Source organism: Antechinus flavipes, chromosome 4 (assembly GCF_016432865.1).
Source record: "Antechinus flavipes isolate AdamAnt ecotype Samford, QLD, Australia chromosome 4, AdamAnt_v2, whole genome shotgun sequence".
Classification (NCBI taxonomy): Eukaryota; Metazoa; Chordata; class Mammalia; order Dasyuromorphia; family Dasyuridae; genus Antechinus; species Antechinus flavipes.
The window spans coordinates 183,155,224-183,174,272 of record NC_067401.1 but is presented as its reverse complement, the minus strand read 5'-3'; the positions used below and the strand labels follow the sequence as shown (position 1 = coordinate 183,174,272).

Sequence of the window (19,049 nt, the reverse complement as noted above, 5' to 3'; positions counted from 1 at the left end):
TCTGTCAATAAAAAGTTATTTTTAAAAAAAGAAAAGAAATGATTTGTTAGAAAGCTTTAAATCTGCAAAGTTTTTTTTTTTTAAATCTAGATGGTTAATGCAATCATTGGAAAGTTTGGTGGTGCTCCACTCCCAGAAGCTCACTATATTTGTGCCAGGCTCTGTAGAAATAAACTGTGACCTAAATTTAGCCCTATTCTAGCTTAGCATTTCCAAGTTCAAGGAAATCATTCTATTCAGCCTTCTTCAGTAGAAAGGATTACAGGGAATGGATCAGCACACTATAATGTAAAGTGCTATATAAATGTTAGACATTACTATTGTTGCTTCCTAATTGCCAAACCTACAGATCCCAATGAGACTCCTTACAGAAATGAACATAATTGAAGATACTGGATATTCTGCTGTTCTGAACAGGGTATCCTAATTTAACTACTATATTTCATATTCTATAAGAGATTCACAAAAAAAATTACCCTTTAGCTTATGCAGAGAACTTGAAGGACTGAATGATAGCTACCCATATGACTAGCTATTTACTAGACTTTACTAATGTGAGATTAAGTTCTCTAAGAAAGTATTGAGTATTAAAGCTAGAAGATAAGACATTTTGAATATTTCTGGTATTTTAGCATTAAGTAAGGCCAATTTCAATCTCTTTAGGATATTAGCAGAATACTGTGAATAGAAAATTTGTATTTGATCATTCTATACACTGAACATCCATGCTACTACTATATGATCTTACTAGAAACAAGAGACAGGTTCTAATGAGAGCATCACAAGAGCACCAAATCCCTAAAATTGAGAGTTGATTCAGAAAAGCTAGATTTTGATGACATTTAAGTGCCTGTAAATATATCTCTAGATACATGGTGTTTAAAGAATAGGCTTAATTTTAACCTAGGGATTGAAGAGGAAAAACAAGACTAACTCAAGTCTTGAAGAGCTACCTTGGCAATTAGAACCAATGTGGCAAATTCTTACAAATCACATGGATGCTTATGAAGCAAATTGTTGTAGAACATAGATACAGGAACCACAGCATGTTATAATATCCTTGATATTTTTTCCACTACTGCTTAAATTGTTCTCCCCGCAAAAAAACCAAAAAGCTTTTTTTTTTTTTTTTTTAAAGTGCTCATGAAGTGCTTTTCTCACAACAAATATATAAAATGGATAGTATGGATTTTTTTTTCCTCTCTAAAGCTGCCTTTGAAATTTAGTTGCTCTGCCAACAGGAAGCTAAATGGACCCAGCCTTAATTTACCAAAATGTAAGGCTATTATAGAATTGAAACAGAGCAATAAAACTCTTTTTTTTTTTTTTTTTTTTTTTTTTTTTTTTTTTTTTTTTTTTGCTGAGGCAATTGGGGTTAAGTGGCCTGCCCAGGGTCACACAGCTAGGAAGTATTAAGTGTCTGAGGCCAGATTTCAACTCAGGTTCTCCTGACTTCAGGACTGGTACTCTATCCACTGTGCCACCCCAGCTGCCCCAGCAATAGAACTCTTAATTCCTTGATAAAAACAAATAAAATCTCTATGCCTACTAATGGCATTCCCTAGCAAGCTGTGTATCTCTGATCCAGAGGAACAAAGCAGAGCAGGGATCTTATTTTCGGCATCCATTCCAATCTGAAGCATGGAATAGAATAACAACAACAGGAAGTGTAAATTAAAAAGGGGCCTACAGTTCTTTTAGCTCTGTAAAGGGTGAATTGGAAAATGGAGACACTGGAAGCTGGGGAAACAATTAGAATATTATTTCAATATTCCAGACACATGGTAATAAGTGCCTAAACTAGGGTGCTGATGGTATGAGCAGAGAGAAGATAACAAATGTGAAGGATGCTTTGGATTTAGAATTGACAATATTTGGGAATTAATTACATATGTGGGATGAGGCAAAGGGAAATAAACTTTGAGATTCCAACTGGGGAATATCTGTGAATAGAAAAAATGACATTTTTAAGAAGAGAGGGTATGGAGGGAGATAAGATCATGAGTTCAGTTTCAGATGTGAAGTTTGAGGTGCAAACAGGACACTCAAGTAAAGATCTATCCAAACATTTGAGATGAAAATGCTCACAGTTATTTTATGTTTTAAGTTATTTCTTCCAAGTGTAGGACTTAAAAGAGAGGTTTAAACAAGCAAGAATAATAGAAAAAAGAGCTGTTCTAGATCAACCATGTTATAAAGAAGCCAAAATAAAATAAAAACTGAAATAATCAAACCTATCATGTGAGTTTGAATCTTAACCTGACATAAGAACATTACCTGAAATGATGCTTCTGCCATCCCTCATGAAGTCAATAGCATTGCAGGTCATATTAGGCACAGTGATCCTTAACAGCTCTCTGCTGGAAGAGGTGTGCCACACTCGGATATCCTCCTTGGAACAAGTGGCAAACAAATCAGCAGTTCCACTGAAAAAGCAAAATTATCACAAAATGTGATGTACACATTAGTCTTAAATTCAGTTTTTCTAAGTTAAACATTAATTTTTGAACTGCTTTTCATAAAATAAGGATAATAAAGACACTGTTTACATGGCACTTCTGATATGTATGAAATGCTTTTTATTCTCAAGAGATGTAGTATTCCTGTACTATTTCTGCTGCAAAATATGCAGAAATCTTGTATCTCTCGATAAGAAAGTTACTCAGAAATAAAATATACTATGCTCAGAAACACAGAGATTTATGAGAATCATCAAGGAAAAAAAAACCAAGTGGATGAATTAGGCTATTGTCCAGATTATGATATGTAGTTAAATGGATAACTTAACCAGATTGTCCTTAAGCATAATATCTTAACCATTAATAGAGAATATGTTGAGCTCCAAAATTAACAGAATGGGAGCAGGCTGTATTGTATTTGGAAATTTGTAAAGTTCTTTTGATATCCTGTTTTCCCTGAAATGAAGTTTCATCTTTTTAATAGCAATATTGTTCCACAGAGATGAAATATGACTGTGAATCACGAAACACTCCAGTCTCTGAAGAACTGAAGGTAAGCATCAAACAAGGAACAACGAGGTATGATAGACATTACAATGAACTTAGAAATAAGTGGTAAAAATAATATCATGAAAGAAATGTATGATTGAAAAAGAAGAAAGATTAGTAGGTTGGTCATGAAAATAAAGGATAATTGAAGAATATCTGTGTACTCTACTGGTATGTATATACTATCAAGAGAAAGATGAAGGCTCTGAGTTTGTAAAGTGCTTCCCCTCTGACAACCTTATGAAAGGACAAGAGTAATTATGGTCCAGGATAAGCTTGGATGAGATACGGTCTTCACTAAATGGAATATCCTCCTTGATAAAATCAACAAATCCACTGGAGCACTGGAGTAAAGAAACAAAGTATCTTTCAGTTTGAGGAAATGAAATAGAGAAACGATATATTAAATTCAATGAAATTATGTTAAAGAAAAATCCTGCAAATTATACAATTTTGTTAAAACTCTATTGACTGAGATACCACTTCACACCTCTCAGATTGACTAAGATGACAGGAAAAAATAATGATAAATGTCAGAGGGGATGTGGAAAAACTGGAATACTAATGCATTGTTGGTGAAGTTGTGAATTGATCCAGCCATTCTGGGGAATAATTTGGAACTATAAAGGGATATCAAACTGTGCATACCCTTTTATTTAGCAGTATGGTTGTTGGGTCTATGTCCCAAAGAGATGATAATAAAGGGAAAAGGAACCACATGTGCAAAAATGTTTATAGCCGTGACAAGAAAAAAAAAATTGTAGTTGCACTAAACCATTAAACTAAAAAGAACTAAAAATTGAGTGAATGCCCATCAGTTGAGGAATGGCTGAATAAGTTATAGCATATGAATGTAATAGAATATTATCATTTTATAAAAAATGACAAGCAGGCTAATTTCAGAAAAGTCTGGTAAGATTTACATGAACTGATGAAGTGAGTAGATGAAGTGAAGTGAGTAGAACCAAGAGAACATTGTACACAGCAACAACAATACTACATGATGATTAATTGTGTTGGACTTGGCTCTTTTCAACAAACAGCTGATTCAAAGCAGTCCCAATAGACTTGTGATGGAAAAAGCTATTTGTATCCAAAGAGAGAACTATGGAGACTGAATGTGAATCAAAACATAATATTTTCATCATTTTTTGTTGCTGCTGCTGCTGTTTTTTGCTTGTTTTTTTGTTTCTTGTATTTTTTTTCTTTCACTTTTTGGTCTGACCTTTCTTGTGCAGCATGACAAATATAGAAATGTGTTTGGAAGAATTGTACATATTTAGCCTGTATTGGATTGCTTGCTATCTATGGGAGGAAGTAAGGGAGAAGGAGAGAGAAAAATTTAGAACACAGGAATTAATGTTGAAAACTATCGTTTTATGTATTTGGAAAAATAAAAAGCTATTTTAAAAAACTTAAAAATAAAATTCTATTGATGGTAGGGGAAGGAATAAATAAGCATTTGCTAAGTGCCTAATATGTGCCAAGTTATTTACAGATATGATCTTGTTTGATGCTCATATCAGCCCTGTGAAGTAAGTTCTATTATCCATTCCAGTTTTACACTTTAGGAAACTGAGAGAGACAAAAGTTAATTGACTTGTCCAGGATCCCACAGCTTATAAGTATCTGAAGTAAGATTTAAACTTAGGTTTTTCTCACCATACACCCTACATTCTATCTACCATCTTTAACTGCCGTCCACTAATAAAGGGCTCTCATTGTCTGCTTATGGACTTCTCATAGGTTTAAAGAACAGGATAAGACAGATAAATCCTTAGACTAACCTGCATAGCACTACTATATAAATTTTTTAATTTTATATTATATTTATTTAATATAATATTTATATATTTAAATAAACTTACATTTTCCCAATCAAATTTAAAGAATATAAGATTTCAAGAGACTCTCTAATAGTTAAATTTTATTTATGAATAACTTTCTTCTTTCCTTCCAATGCAAAGAAATTCCCTTTAAAAGACAATTAAAGAAAAAACAAAAGATTCAAGTGACTTAAAAAAAAAACTGCTTCATATAGTGACAGAAAGCAGAACTATTCAACCAACTCCAAATTTTCTTCCACTCTCAAGAAGAAAAATCTTCAAATGGAAAAGGTAAAACAATTAAGATTTTGACGTTCAGATAAATAAAGTAATAATAGTAGAAGAGTATCTAATTGATTTAAATGAAGTTTACAGGCTTATAATTATATCTCAGAATACAAAAACAAAAACTAAAAGATAACTACTGACCATTATCAATCTGAGGGAAAAAAGAGGCATCATAAGCTTAGAGGTGAGAATTCTGACTTATGTAATAGGTTCATCGAACAAACTACAGACTTCTAAGTGTGCTAATTCCATCATTCCAGCAAAATTCTATGTGAAACTTTACATAAAAGTTACATGAAACACCCTTTGAGCATCAAGAAAAGGAAGTGATGATCACAGTAAGCCAGCATGAATTTAAGATAAGTTATGCTAATATTCTAGTGATGATCAATTGTGAAAAACAGATATTCTGATTAATATCATGATCCAAGATAATTCCAAAGGAGGACCTCATAACAACAAATGCCATTCGCCTTCAGCGATAGAGCTGATGAACTCTGAGTACATATTGAAGCATACTTTTTTTCACTTTATTTTTCTTGCTTATTATTATTATTATTATGAGGCTTGCAACATAGCTAATATGAAAAAATTTGCATGACTTCACATGTTTAATAGTCATCACATTGCTAGCTTGCTTCTCAATGAGTGGAGGAAGGTTTGGAAAAAGTAAGAAATTATGGAACTCATTTTTTAAAATTAATGTTAAAAATAAATGCAGAAAAAAGAATAAGTTATGCTAGACTTTATGATAGGGTTATTTGACTGATATATAAATGCCAAATATACAGTATATGTGGATTAATGAAGATATATAATTGCTTCTCTTGTTATCCTTGTGAACAGGTGGTAAAATGTAGTTTGAATAATAATAAAGTTACCTGAATTTATAACTATTTTAACAATTATACCCTCCAAATATTAATGTATGATTATTAATTTGGAGGTATATCTCAAGTGACATGCCAAGGATCATGTGGTGTTGTCCAGTGTCCTTTTGGGCACTTTTATTAGTATCTTGGCACAGCAACTGCTTTTATTGGCTTTGTGACCCCAGGCAAGTCACTGTTTGCTTCAATTTCCTCATCTATAAAATGAGCTGGAGAAGGAAATGGAAAACTACTCCAGTATCTTTGCCAAGAAAATGGCATATGGGGTCATGAAGAATTGGAAAAAACTGAAATGACTGAACAATAGCAAAAAGCTATGTTTGTCTAATTTCCATAAAACAAAATTAGAAAAGAAACCTAAATGAGTTTAGACTTGAAGACCTTGTTAGTTGAAAATGATGGGCCAAATCTAATGAGGTAACGTTTAAGAAACTTTTTTTTCAAAAGTGTAGGATTTGATATCTAAGTCCTGCATTTATTTAAGATTGAAAAAAAACAATTAAAGATGTAAAGACAGGCTGTCAAAAATAATATTTTATGTGAAAAAGTATTTGATGTTTTATCAGATTAATATCCACGAGTTACCAAAAAAAAGAGCTAGTCTTGGGCATCATTGATAGAACAAGAAAGGTGACATTCCCACTGTCATTTATTCTTATCAAACCATGCTCAGGCTTTCATGGTCAGGTCCTAGGCACCATATTTTAGAAGCAAAACTATCAAACACAACTAGAAGAGGGCAGCCAAGATGGGAGAGGAAATGTAACAATCTCACCTTTGCAAACATACCTATAAACTGCTTTAGATTTAGGTTCTTATGTATCATTCTGAAAACTTTGTATTTTCTGACATATTAAACTCTACTCAGTGTAGATCCTACCATGTATTAAACTGTTTTAAAGTGATTACTTTCAAACAATCCTGTCTAGTTGGGTTGCTACCCATTCAACACTCAGCACATTATAAATGCTCAATATTTAACCATCAAAGAAAATTCAGACTTTGTAATATATCTCATTGAGAGACTCTTCTTGCCTTTTCTGTTTATTTTTTTTCATGTTTTTATATCCTTGGAAGATTATGGAAAAGACAATATCTACTGAACATCATCCTGAGTTTTTAATAAATATATAGCCCTTACAAGTAATTAATAAATAATATTTAATAAACATGTAACCCTTACAAATGCAGATCCTTACAAGAGGACTGATTATATTGAGTAACTTTTTTTAACTGAGTAACTTTTAACAACAACATTTTCTCTAGTATTAAACAAAGATTTTAGGTACAGCAAAGAAACAATGTAAGAAGTTTCATCATCTATTAACTTAATAAAAACAAAGCACGTAGTCTTCTTGTAAAAGCAACTTAAAGTCAACAAAAATATTAATTAACAGTAGTGGTTGCAATACACTTTAATAGCCTAAGTTCATAGGCAAAGAAAAATAACAGGAGATAGATGTATGAAAGATAATGAAGATAAATGAAGAATGACTGGGGACATTCTAAGTAGTCAGCTATTCATAACACATGAAATTATTGCTACACTGAGGATCACTTAACTGCCTAAAAGTACCTTCATTAGAAAAAAAAATCCAAAAAGGATGTATAAACTCACACTCTTGTCAGCTCTGATTGGAATGAACATTCATTCTGGTGAATTTTACTTTATTTGAACTTCATTATTAAGATTATATAAGATGGGGCAGCTAGTTGGTGTAATGGATAGAGCACCAGCCCTGACATCAGGAGGACCTGAGTTCAAATGACACTTAACACTTCCTAGCTGTGTGACCCTGGGCAAGTCACTTAACCCCAATTGCCTTGGGGGAGAAAAGATTATGATATGGTTGTATATATATTTGTATAGGATCCTATGAATTACAAAATAATCTATATATTATATTATCATATTTAATCCTGTCAACTCCTCTATGACAGATATTGTGACTAATAATTTTCTTTTAACAAATGAACATACTGAGTTTCAGAAGGAAAATGACCTGCTAAAAATCACACAACTAGGATTCAATATCTATATTGAATATCTAGGATTCAAACATAAGTCTTGTTACTCTGAATCTGTTGGTCTTTCTGCTATAACTTGCTTTAGGGGGCTGTAAAAGATCCGTGGCACATAAGGTAAAGATTTGGAGGATTTGGAATCATGGTTTCAAAAGACCTCTGAAATATTATAGTTATATTACTTACCACAGAGACACATACTGTATCTGCATCATCTCCACAACTTGCCATTTCACACATGCCAAAATTTCAGGAAAGAAGCCATTAAGGAATTTTTTTCAGGGGAAATTATATCCAAATGGTGTGTATATATACATATATATATATATATATGAATTTTTCAGGGGAATAAAATTATATACAAATGGTGTGTATATATATATATATGTATATATATATAATTCCCAACTTCTGATTGAATTTAAGAGATAAATTATCTCCCCCCTCCTACTTACAACGGAAAAACAATGTCTTGGACAGCTCCACTGTGACATGTGGCAATGAGTTCTTCCTTAAAATCAGTGTAACTGAGACAGTAAATGTGAGCTGCTTCTGTTCCAACAAAGAACTGGTGCCCATGACCTCGAAGTGCAATGGAAGTGATTCCACCTTTTAACTGAATTTTCCTTAAAAAAAAAAAAGCAATAGGTTGGTTGTATAGATTTGATCCAATTTAGCATGTATAAAACTAACCATTTGTTATGTATTTGGCAGAGAAAAAACACAAAAATGTGTTGTAGTTCTTACTGTAAGATGGCATTGAAGGCTATGAGACAAAGAATTAGAGATTTAGAGACAATATTATTAACTTGAAAGTCAGGGAAGGGAAGGAAATAAATCTGGCCTTTTTGGAGGGTCAGGGATAGGTGGGGATGGGGAAGGAGAATAAGCACTTATTAAGCATCTACTACATTCCAGGAACTGTTAAGCACTTTGTTAAGCACAAATCATTATCTCATTTGATCCTCACATTAGCACCAAGAGGTAGGTGCTATTATGATCCCCATTTTACAGATGAGGAAACTGAAATAGTGGTACATGGCTTTGTCCAGAGTCACACAGCTAGTAAATTTCTCTGGCTATATTTGAGCTCACATCTTTCTGACTCCTGGCCCAGTGCTAGCCAGCCTAGCTGCCTCCTACCTAGAAGAAAATTATGTATTGGGCAAGAATGGGAGAATAACAGGATAAGAAAGAGTAAGATGAATTGGACAATGTTCTGGGTACCTAATTCCCAGTTAAGGAACTTACAGACATTCTTAAACAGTAGACATATAATGAAAGCAATATTAAAACAGCTCTCAAAATAGAGGCAGGCTCCCTTGTCTAGCTAATACCTACCTACTATTCCTCCCAAACCAAAAATTCAACCAGACCAAAGTTCAAGAAATCTATTGAATTGGATTTATTGGCTGTCTAGGGAAGGGGGGATGGAAGGGGGGAAAAATTAGAACACAAGGTTTTGCAAGGATAAATATTGAATACTATCTGTGCATGTGTTTTGAAAATAAAAAGCTTTATATAAAAAATTATTGAGAAATCTCAGGAAGAGACTTTTTCCAACCAACAAGATTACACAGAAAGTCAACAATCCCTATTAGAGAAGCAGACTGCCACCACACTATTGCCACTTCAGATAAACAAGGCAGATAGGTATTTATTAGATATGCTACATAAATGTATGTAAAAAAGAGATTCACCAGAGTCAAATATAGTTTGTAGAGAATTGTTTCAGAGAGATGCCTAAAGAAAGGCCTATGGTGGTAAGAACATCACACAGATGGTATCTTGAAAGTCATTAGGAGCAGCACTGTGGTCCATTGTATGCTCAAACTTGGACAGCCCAGAACAACAGAACAACTCCTACTCTGTCTCTCTTTTTAATAAATTTATTCATTTTGAACTTAAATATAAAGCAAAAGAACATTTCCATGTTCACAGCCCAACATATAGAGAATAAAACCATGAATTTCCATTTTACATTATTTGCTTTTATTTTGAAAAGTTATGTAATAAACACTACAAATCGTGTTTTCTTTTGTCCTCTGATGTGCACTTTTTTCCTTCTTCCCCTTCCCCACTCTAGAGAAAGCTACACTTAGATACAAATACATATGTATGTGTATATATGTATGTATATCTATATATCTGTACATACATATACTTATCAAATTCTTATCTCCAAAGCTAAAATCTTTGCATTTGTCAAATACAAGGTTACTATAATCATTTGCTACTGTATCTTGTATGTCTATTCTATTCGACTGATTTATCTTTCTATTTCTCAGCCAATACTGTAATGCTGGAGAAACTGAGGCAAGATAGAGATTAGAGAATATTTAATAATTTATTTAAAAGGGAGAGATTTACTGGGACCAAATGGATCCATAGTTTGGTCCTAGGGCTGAATAAAACTATCATCTCCAAGAATCCAGCAAACAATATGAGTTCTCAATGATATATATACACGTGGCAGACTCAGGGGATAGATCCAGGCAGGGGTGGAGTCAGGATGCTGAGAACAGGAATGGGACTCTGACAGGGTGGGGAGGTGGGATGACATAATGGGGGGAGGCACTCCAGAGATGGGGGGAGGCATCTTGAGAAGATGATATCTGATATTCTAATAGCTTGGGATGGGGAGAGGCATTCTGATATTCTAAAATATAAGATTTTTTATCCTTATCAAATATTCTGATTAAGAGGGAGGGGTGGTTTCACAGGACTGAGCAGAACAATTATAAACTGAGGCAGAACAATTAGGGAAACTGAGTCAGGACAATAAAAGAGCACTGTGGCATAACAATACCTGGTAGCTTTAACAATTCTATCTTTATATATTTCTGCTTTATAATATGGTTTGAGATTTAGTATTACTAAACCACTTTCCTTTATATTTTTCATTGGTTCCTTTGAAATTCTTGACCTTTTGTTTTTCCATATAAATTTGGTTATTTTTTCTTATTCAGTAAAATTGTTTTTTGGTAATTTAAATAGGATGGCATTGAATAGATTGGTTTGGGTTAAAATTATAATTTTTATTATATTGACTCTGCCCACTCACTTATAGTTCTCCATTTAAATTGGGTTTATTTGTATAAAAAGGGTTTTATAATTATATTCATGTACTTCCTGTAGCTTATTTTGGCAGGCATTTTATATTGTCTACAATAATTTTAAATGGAGTATCTCTTAATATGTCTTATTTTCAGGGTTTTGTTGGTGATATGTAGGAATGCTAATGATTTTTATAGATTTGTTTAAATCCTGATACTTTGCTAAAATTATTAATTGCTGCAACTAATTTTGGGATGACATAATGGGGGGTTTTATCATTTCATTGCCCATTGTGATTCTTTTAATTTCTTTTTCTTCTCTTATGGTTATTGCTAGCATTTCTAATACAATATTGGATAATACTGGTGACAATGAACATCTTGTTTCACTCCTAATCTTATCGGAAAGGCTTCTAGCTTAGTTCCATTACAAATAATGTTTGCTGATGGTTTTAGGTAGGTACTTCTTATCATTTTAAGGAAAAACCCATTTCCAACTAGGCTTTCAAGTGTCTTTAATAGAAATAAATGTATTTTATCAAAAACTTTTCATCATCTAATAATAGAGTCATGCTTTTTGTTAATTTTGTTATTACTTATTTCCTCAATTATGTTAATAGTTTTCTTTCTGCTATACAATCTCTGCTTTCCTGATATAAATTCTACTTGGTCACAGTTATAATCTTTGTGATATATTGTTTTATATAGCCTCCTCCCTAGTATATTTTTTTTTCTGTGTATTTGTTCTTCCTGGATCAAATATCAATACTATATTTGTTTCATAAAAGGAGTTTAGTAGGATTCCTTCTTTTTCTTATATTGCAAATAATTTAATTAATATTGGAATTGATTTTTATGTGTTTGGTGGAACTCATTTGTAAATCCATCTGTTCCTGATGCTTTTTTCATTAGGAAGTACATTTATGACCTGTTCAATTTATTTTTCTAAATAAGTTTATTAAGCTATTCTATTTCCTCTTTGGTTAATCTAAACAATTTATATTTTTCTCAGTATTCTTCTATTTCACTTAAATTGTTAAATTTGTTGGTATGTAGGTGGGCAAAATATTTCTTTATAATTGCTTTTATTTCATCTTTATTAGTGGTATATTAACTCTTTTCATCTTAAATACTTGTGAATTAGTTTTTTCTCTCTTGTTTAAAAATCATATTAACCAATAGATTTATCTATTTTATTGATGTTTTCATAAAATCAACTCCCAGTTTTATTTAGTAATTCAATGGTTTTCCTACTCTCAAATTTTATTAATCTCACCATTAATTTTTAGAATGTCCAATTTGGTGCTTTTTATTGGGGAATTTCTAATTTGTTCTTTTTTCAAGTTTTTTTTTTTTTTTTTTTTTTTGCATCTCCAATTCACTGGTCTTCTCTATTTCATTAATATAAGCATTTAAAAATGTAAATTTTTTTCTGATTGCTTCTTTTTCAGTATCCCATAGATTTTGATATGTTGTCTCATTGTCATTTTTAAATGAAATTATTGTTTTTATGATTTGTCCTTTAACCCATTCATTATTAAGATTGTTTTTTAAATTTCCAATTAATTTTTAATATATTTTGGGAGGAGAAGTTAGCAATAATGATTATCAAAAAAAGTCTTTGAAACACTTTTTTTTAGATGTACAGAAAAAGTCAGAAGGAAATTCAGGAAAAAAAAAAACACAAACAGGACAGTTTCAAAAATAACATGTGGAACATATTGTATATTTTTTAAAGGAACCAATATGAAATAGATATGCATAGTCCTCTTTTGTTTTCTGCTATATATGTGAAAATGCTCTTTTTTACTATTTAATTTCAGAATTTTTAAAAGTAAGATTAATTTCTAAAAATTTATTACAAAAAAATTAAGAGAGTACAAACAACTCTTCCCTTATCAGTTTTATTACCAATCATGTTAGATTTTCCTGTATGTTTGATAAGAAAGCCTTTTATTGCAATTTACTCTGTATTGTCAATAAGAGGGAAATGATGTGCTAAAGTAAATTTCACCTCAATATTTATGAATTATTTTGATTCTTATCATGAAATCTCAAATATATAAATTTAAATGAATGAATTTTAATATTTAATCTTTTCTCATTTAATTCTTCTAATAAACTTTTGAGATTGTTAGATAAGCATCAGTACCAGCAACCAAAAAAAAAAATAAAAATATTCTTCAAGAACCTACCTTCAGCTAGAAAGTTTAAAAAGCACATATAAAGGAATATATAAAATACATACAAAATCGATGTAAATGTAGGATAAGGCTGAGCATGTGATCAGGCCCCCTAAAAGACATGCATGACCAGCAGCTCCTGAATGATCTGTGTATATTCCCATAAGTAGGGCTTTGTCAAAGATAACAAGCAACTAAGCTGGTAAGAGCCATCCACTCTTGTGGCTCATAAGGAGAAAGCTTCTTTCAAAGTCTCTTTGTCAATCAAGGCAATCTCTCTTTCGATGTGGGAAGTAGGACTAGAAAAAAGAGGGAAACTGACTGCTTTGTACACAAGATATTGAAAAAAATTTTCTCACTAGGATCAGCCTGAAACTGAACTTCAAATCCTCGGCTGCCTCTTTTGCTTTGTGTCCTCCACCCCCAAACACAGGTGACCTCACAACAATTCTGAAAGGTAGATAGAAATTATCTTCAGTAACTTACCTCATGAGTTCAGGAAGTCATGTACTGGTCAACTAGCAGGAAATGATTTCTGCAAAAACTTTTAGACTGGACTGAAAGGACTAAAAAATGGCTTCACTAGCCAGAAGCTCTGTGAATTACTCAGACAATACAGGTCCAAAGTGAATATGAAATATCTGTACAACAGTCCTAAAAAATTTGTCTTTGTTTGTTAATGCTCACTTCTGAATCTTTTGTCTTTTATGCATTTTTATAGTAGAGGAAAAAATATCTGTCCATTATCAGATATATAGGTATAGATTATGCAAACAGATCTATATTGTCTATTTAGAACTATTTCTAGAAAGAACCCTATTATTCCCTTTTAAGGAAGATTCTGAACATGATATAAATATCAACCCTCCAAAACTCGGTGGGGATATAAAGAATTCCTTTGGGTTCAACCTGCTCCAGCACTGAATCTTTTCTTAGACCCACCCTAAAGTCATGAGTGCAAGATGTTACCAAATCCCAAGGATACCTACTCCCATAAAGGAACCAATGTACCTGAACTCAAGGGGAACTATCATTTGGGGAAAAGGGAAAGTTACTGATGCTTAACAAAAAGATTAATATATTCTTTTATCCTAATAATTGGTTAATTTACTTTATTAAAACAAAAGCTTTATAAGAGCAGATCAATATTACTCTGGAGCAGATTTTAGTCTATCTGCCCCACATACTTTACCAATCGAATTTAGGAGAACTTAGGCAACAAAACTCACTTGATTGGTTTGTAGCATGGGCTTTTACAAAGAGCCAACACCCCTGCTCCAGAGCCTATTAACACATTTCCCATCTTCAGACACGTGATAGTGGTGACTCCCTAAGATAAAAATACCATTATCATTGTGTGAACAGTTTCATTGTCAAGAATCAGTTGCAGAAATGAGTCCCCTTACTAACATGGAGGACTGTACTTCTTATACCACACGTTCAGGTACCATATATGTGCTATAGGGAGCCACCTGACAGTGGTTGCTGGAAATCCAACCCAGACCTGCAGAATGGATCTCCTCATGTCAGCAGATGATATAAGGAGATTGAGAGATAGTTGCTGTCCTCTGACCTCTCTGAGAGACCATTGTGTTGTCTGACCTCTCTCTTCTTCCCTCTGCCTCCAATTTATCTCATTCCCAGTCTGCAACACCTGTGTCAGCAAAGGCTGCCCTGCAACTCCTTCAGATGTTATGATTCACAGCTGTGGAGACTCTTGGAGAATTGACCTGCCCCCTAACAGGGGACTGTTAACCTGTTGATAACAGGTAATTTGATTCAATTCCATATTCAAGAACATGTATTAAATATAGTATATGAACATAATGTAATATATCCTATAAGAAATCAGCAAGCTGATTTTAGAAAAGCCTAGAAGGATTTACATGAATTGATACTAAGTGAAGTGAGTAGACCCAAGAGAACATTGTACACAGTAACAAGATGATGTGATGATCAACTATGATGGACTTGGCTCTTTTCAATAGTGCAGTGATTCAAGACAATTACAAGAGACTTGTGATGGAGAGAGCTATCTGCTTTCAGAGAGAGGACTGTGGGACTGAATGTGGATAACAATATAGTATTTTCACCTTTTTTGGTTGTTGTTTGCTTCCCCCCACTTTTGATCTTTTCTTTTTTGCTCAGCATGTTTAATATGGAAAATCTTTAGAAGAACTTCACATATTTAATCTATATCATATTGCTTGCTGTCTTGGGGAGGAAGAAGGGATAGAAGAGGGAGAAAAATTTGGAACACAAGGTTTTGCAAAGGTGAATGCTGAAAACTATCTTTGTATGTATTTGTAAAAAATAAAATACAAAAAAAGAAAGTATCATTAAAAACAATGCACTGAGGTGTTAGAGTTCAAATGTTGGAGTTTGTTCTTCTCAGAGCACAGCCGGTTTAGAGGCTTAGAGCCCTTCGGATATCTCCAAATCCAAAGGTTCTGTCCTTCAGCCTCTGCCTCTGCTTTCTTCTGCCTCCAACAGAGATGGAAGATCTCTCTTATCTCCTTCTGGGGAGCCCAGACACCAACTTGCCGCGGAGAGAGGGCTTCTGGCGTAGCTCCACTGAAGTCCGTCAAAAGTGTTCTCTGCAACAGAGTCGTTCCTCTCGAGTCTAGCGCGATCAGCCAGCCAAGAGGAAAAAATGTATTCTGGAATGGCTGTCTCGCCTTATATGTGAACCTTCTGAGAGAATGGGATTATGGGTTTTCTCCCATAGTGCTCTCTGGCCCAAAGAGCTTTAAGGTGTGGATTCCCTTGAGTAAAGGTGGGAACACAAGCCTTGTCTTGATTAGTTCTACTTAGTACCTTGTTTCAGGTTCTGGCCAAAACAACTTCTTGTAAGATTAGATCAACTCTAATTACTTAGCAGTTAGTAAGGATTCCAACATCTCCCCCTTTCTTTTGTTTTAAAACATAGGGGGTTTCTGAGGGGGTACACATAAATCCATCAATATGGGCCAGAACTTTGTAACAGATATACATGGTATACATAAATCCATCAATATGGGAGGCATTATACATAATTTACATGAGCACATAGCAATATAACACAGGCTAGTAGTAATGTAACAAATAACAAGAATCAATCTGAAAATTTACACATGTCCATAAGTCCTAGAAACAGTCCAATAGGATTCCATTGTCCATTAGTTCATGTGCCAGGAATCTAATAATTCTTGTGAGCACAATCAGCAACAGAACCACCCGATATTTCTTGGGTCTTCTCCTTTGTTTCAAGGGTCTGCTCCATCTTTCTACGATGGACAAGGCGAATGCGGCTCGTAGGCACCCATCTGATTCCTTCTCCACCTGTAGAGATGCAAGCAAATCCTCTCCCCCAAGCAGTTAGCCTATCTGGTCCCTTCCATTCACCACTTTCTGGGTCTCTCCACATCACCTGGCGATTATCTAAGGATAGTGGAGCTGCTCGCACTGGACACTGCTCTTCTGGTGGGTTATAAAACCTGTCTGCTGGAGCCAGTGCATCTTTATCAAAGATTAAAAAATTAATGGTATAGAGAACTAAATTTAGAAGTTCTCTAGGGTTACCCGTGGCTCCCCCTTTCTTTTGTTTTTGGAGGAGTGTCTTAATGTCTCTGTTTCTTCTTTCTACTATTGCTTGACCTTGAGGATTGAAGGGTATGCCAGTAGTGTGTAAAATCTTATACTGTGCACAAAAGTGTTCAAAATGTTTGGAGGTATATGCCGGTCCATTATCTGTTTTTATTTCTTGTGGCACACCCATAATTGCGAATGCTTGAATGAGGAATTCAGTGACCACTCGGGCTGTCTCTTTTGCTGCTGGTATGGCAAAAGTGAATCCTGAAAAGGTGTCTACCACAACGTGGATAAAAGACAGACGACCAAAAGATTTATAATGAGTCACATCCATTTGCCAGATTTCATTGGGTCTCAAACCACGAGGGTTCTTCCCTGGAGGCAGTGTAGGAGCGTGGAAGGGAAGGCAAGCTGTACAGCTTTTCACTATGCTCCTAGCTTCTTCTCTTGTAATCCCAAACTGTAAACGCAAAGCTCGAGCAGCCTGATGGTATTTAGAATGGGATTCCTGGGCCTCCTGAAATAAAGGCGTACTGGCCAACATAGTTAAAAGGCTATACCAACAATCACAATTATAATATATTTAGTATGTCTGTAATATTGTTACACCACCAATAGTAATAATGTAATAATAGTAATGATGATGGTAACAGTCAACAACCACTCAGTATATAAAAAGCTTATTCACATGTGTATGCATAACATAAATAATAAATCTCCAATCTATTAAAAAAAAAAAAAAAAGAAGGAGATAAGAGAGATCTTCCATCTCTGTTGGAGGCAGAAGAAAGCAGAGGCAGAGGCTGAAGGACAGAACCTTTGGATTTGGAGATATCCGAAGGGCTCTAAGCCTCTAAACCGGCTGTGCTCTGAGAAGAACAAACTCCAACATTTGAACTCTAACACTGAGGGACAGTAAAAAATTAGCTATCAACATAGGCATAATAATGTTTGTGATTCAGTTGTGTTTGATTCTGTGTCCCTGTTTGGGAGTTTTCTTGGCAGAGATTGGTTTGTCGTCTCCTTCTTAAGCTCATTTTATAGATGAGGAATTGAGGCTGACAGGGTTAAGTGCCTTTCTAAGGGTCATACAACTATTAAGTATCTCAGACCAGATTTGAACTTGGGAAGATGAGTCTTCATGATTTCAAGCCCAATGCTTCACCTAGTTGCTCCATAGACATAATATTCTGAAAGTATTCTGTTCAACAGTTACAGAAAGAAACTATTAAACATCTATCTATTTTTAGCCTTGGCAACTCTGTCACTAGCAGTTAACATCTGCACATTTAGCTACACAGACACATATATAAAATGTATTCTCTTATGCCGTTCTGCTCCTAGTATGACAATAGATCTCAGAAAGAAAGAAGGCACATATGATTGAAGAAACTGGGTTTTTTTGGTTGTTGTTAAATTTGGGGTTAAATTTCTTTATTTTAAAACTGATGTGTTCCTTCCAAATCTCCTTCCTGTCATTTGTACCGCAGACTTTAGAATGCAGATAGTATTGATTTTGCTTCTAAATCCTCAGGGAAAGCAGAAAAGGCTTTAGCTAAGTCATAAATAGGATGGTAGTAGATAGGAAAAAAAGATATTCAAGATTTCCATTCTCCCCTTTGACACTTTTCTCTTATGGTCATATTAGAGGAAGCAATTTTAGTCTTCTTCTTGTGGCATGTAGCTACAATCAGCAGCTCCCTATTTTGTCTCTCAGGAACTGGGAGAATCCTGCCAAGATATACTCAATAAGGATCTAGCATAGTAATTATCTAAGGATTTAAGAAGTGTCTAAGTGATGTAGTAGATAAAAAGTGATGAGTCTGGAGATAGGAAGTTTTGAGCTTAAATATAGCCTCAGACATTTAAATATCTATATAACTTTGAATGTCATTTAAATTCAAGATTCCTCAACTACAAAATGGGGATAATAATGACATCTACCTTCAAGGGTTGTTGTGGGGATCAAATAAGATAATATAAAACTTGTAAAGTACCTGGTATATAGTAGGTACTATTGATTCCATATTTTTTGCAGGAATACTTGTGTATTTTCATTTTTAGAGGTGTTGTTAAGAATTATATTCTTCAATAACTAGGAGTAATTTAAAGTAGATTTACATGTTTCTATGGTGACACATTTGCTATAATAGGAATTTGAGTCAAAGGGGGCTTTATTCTCATCCAGTCTAATGCCCTCACT

At 33.9% G+C, this 19,049-nt stretch overlaps 1 protein-coding gene across 1 annotated transcript in view; it reads right to left on the bottom strand.

Annotated features, from left to right (window-relative positions):
- CFAP52 (cilia and flagella associated protein 52) overlaps positions 1-19,049 on the bottom strand; it is a 58,442-nt gene that overhangs the window by 9,755 nt on the left and 29,638 nt on the right. The window contains exons 7-9 of the mRNA XM_051995699.1: positions 14,506-14,606; positions 8,493-8,663; positions 2,278-2,426 (exon numbers count right to left, since the gene is read on the bottom strand). Coding sequence (XP_051851659.1) covers positions 2,278-2,426; positions 8,493-8,663; positions 14,506-14,606 — 421 coding nt within the window. The remainder of the gene's footprint in view (positions 1-2,277; positions 2,427-8,492; positions 8,664-14,505; positions 14,607-19,049) is intronic.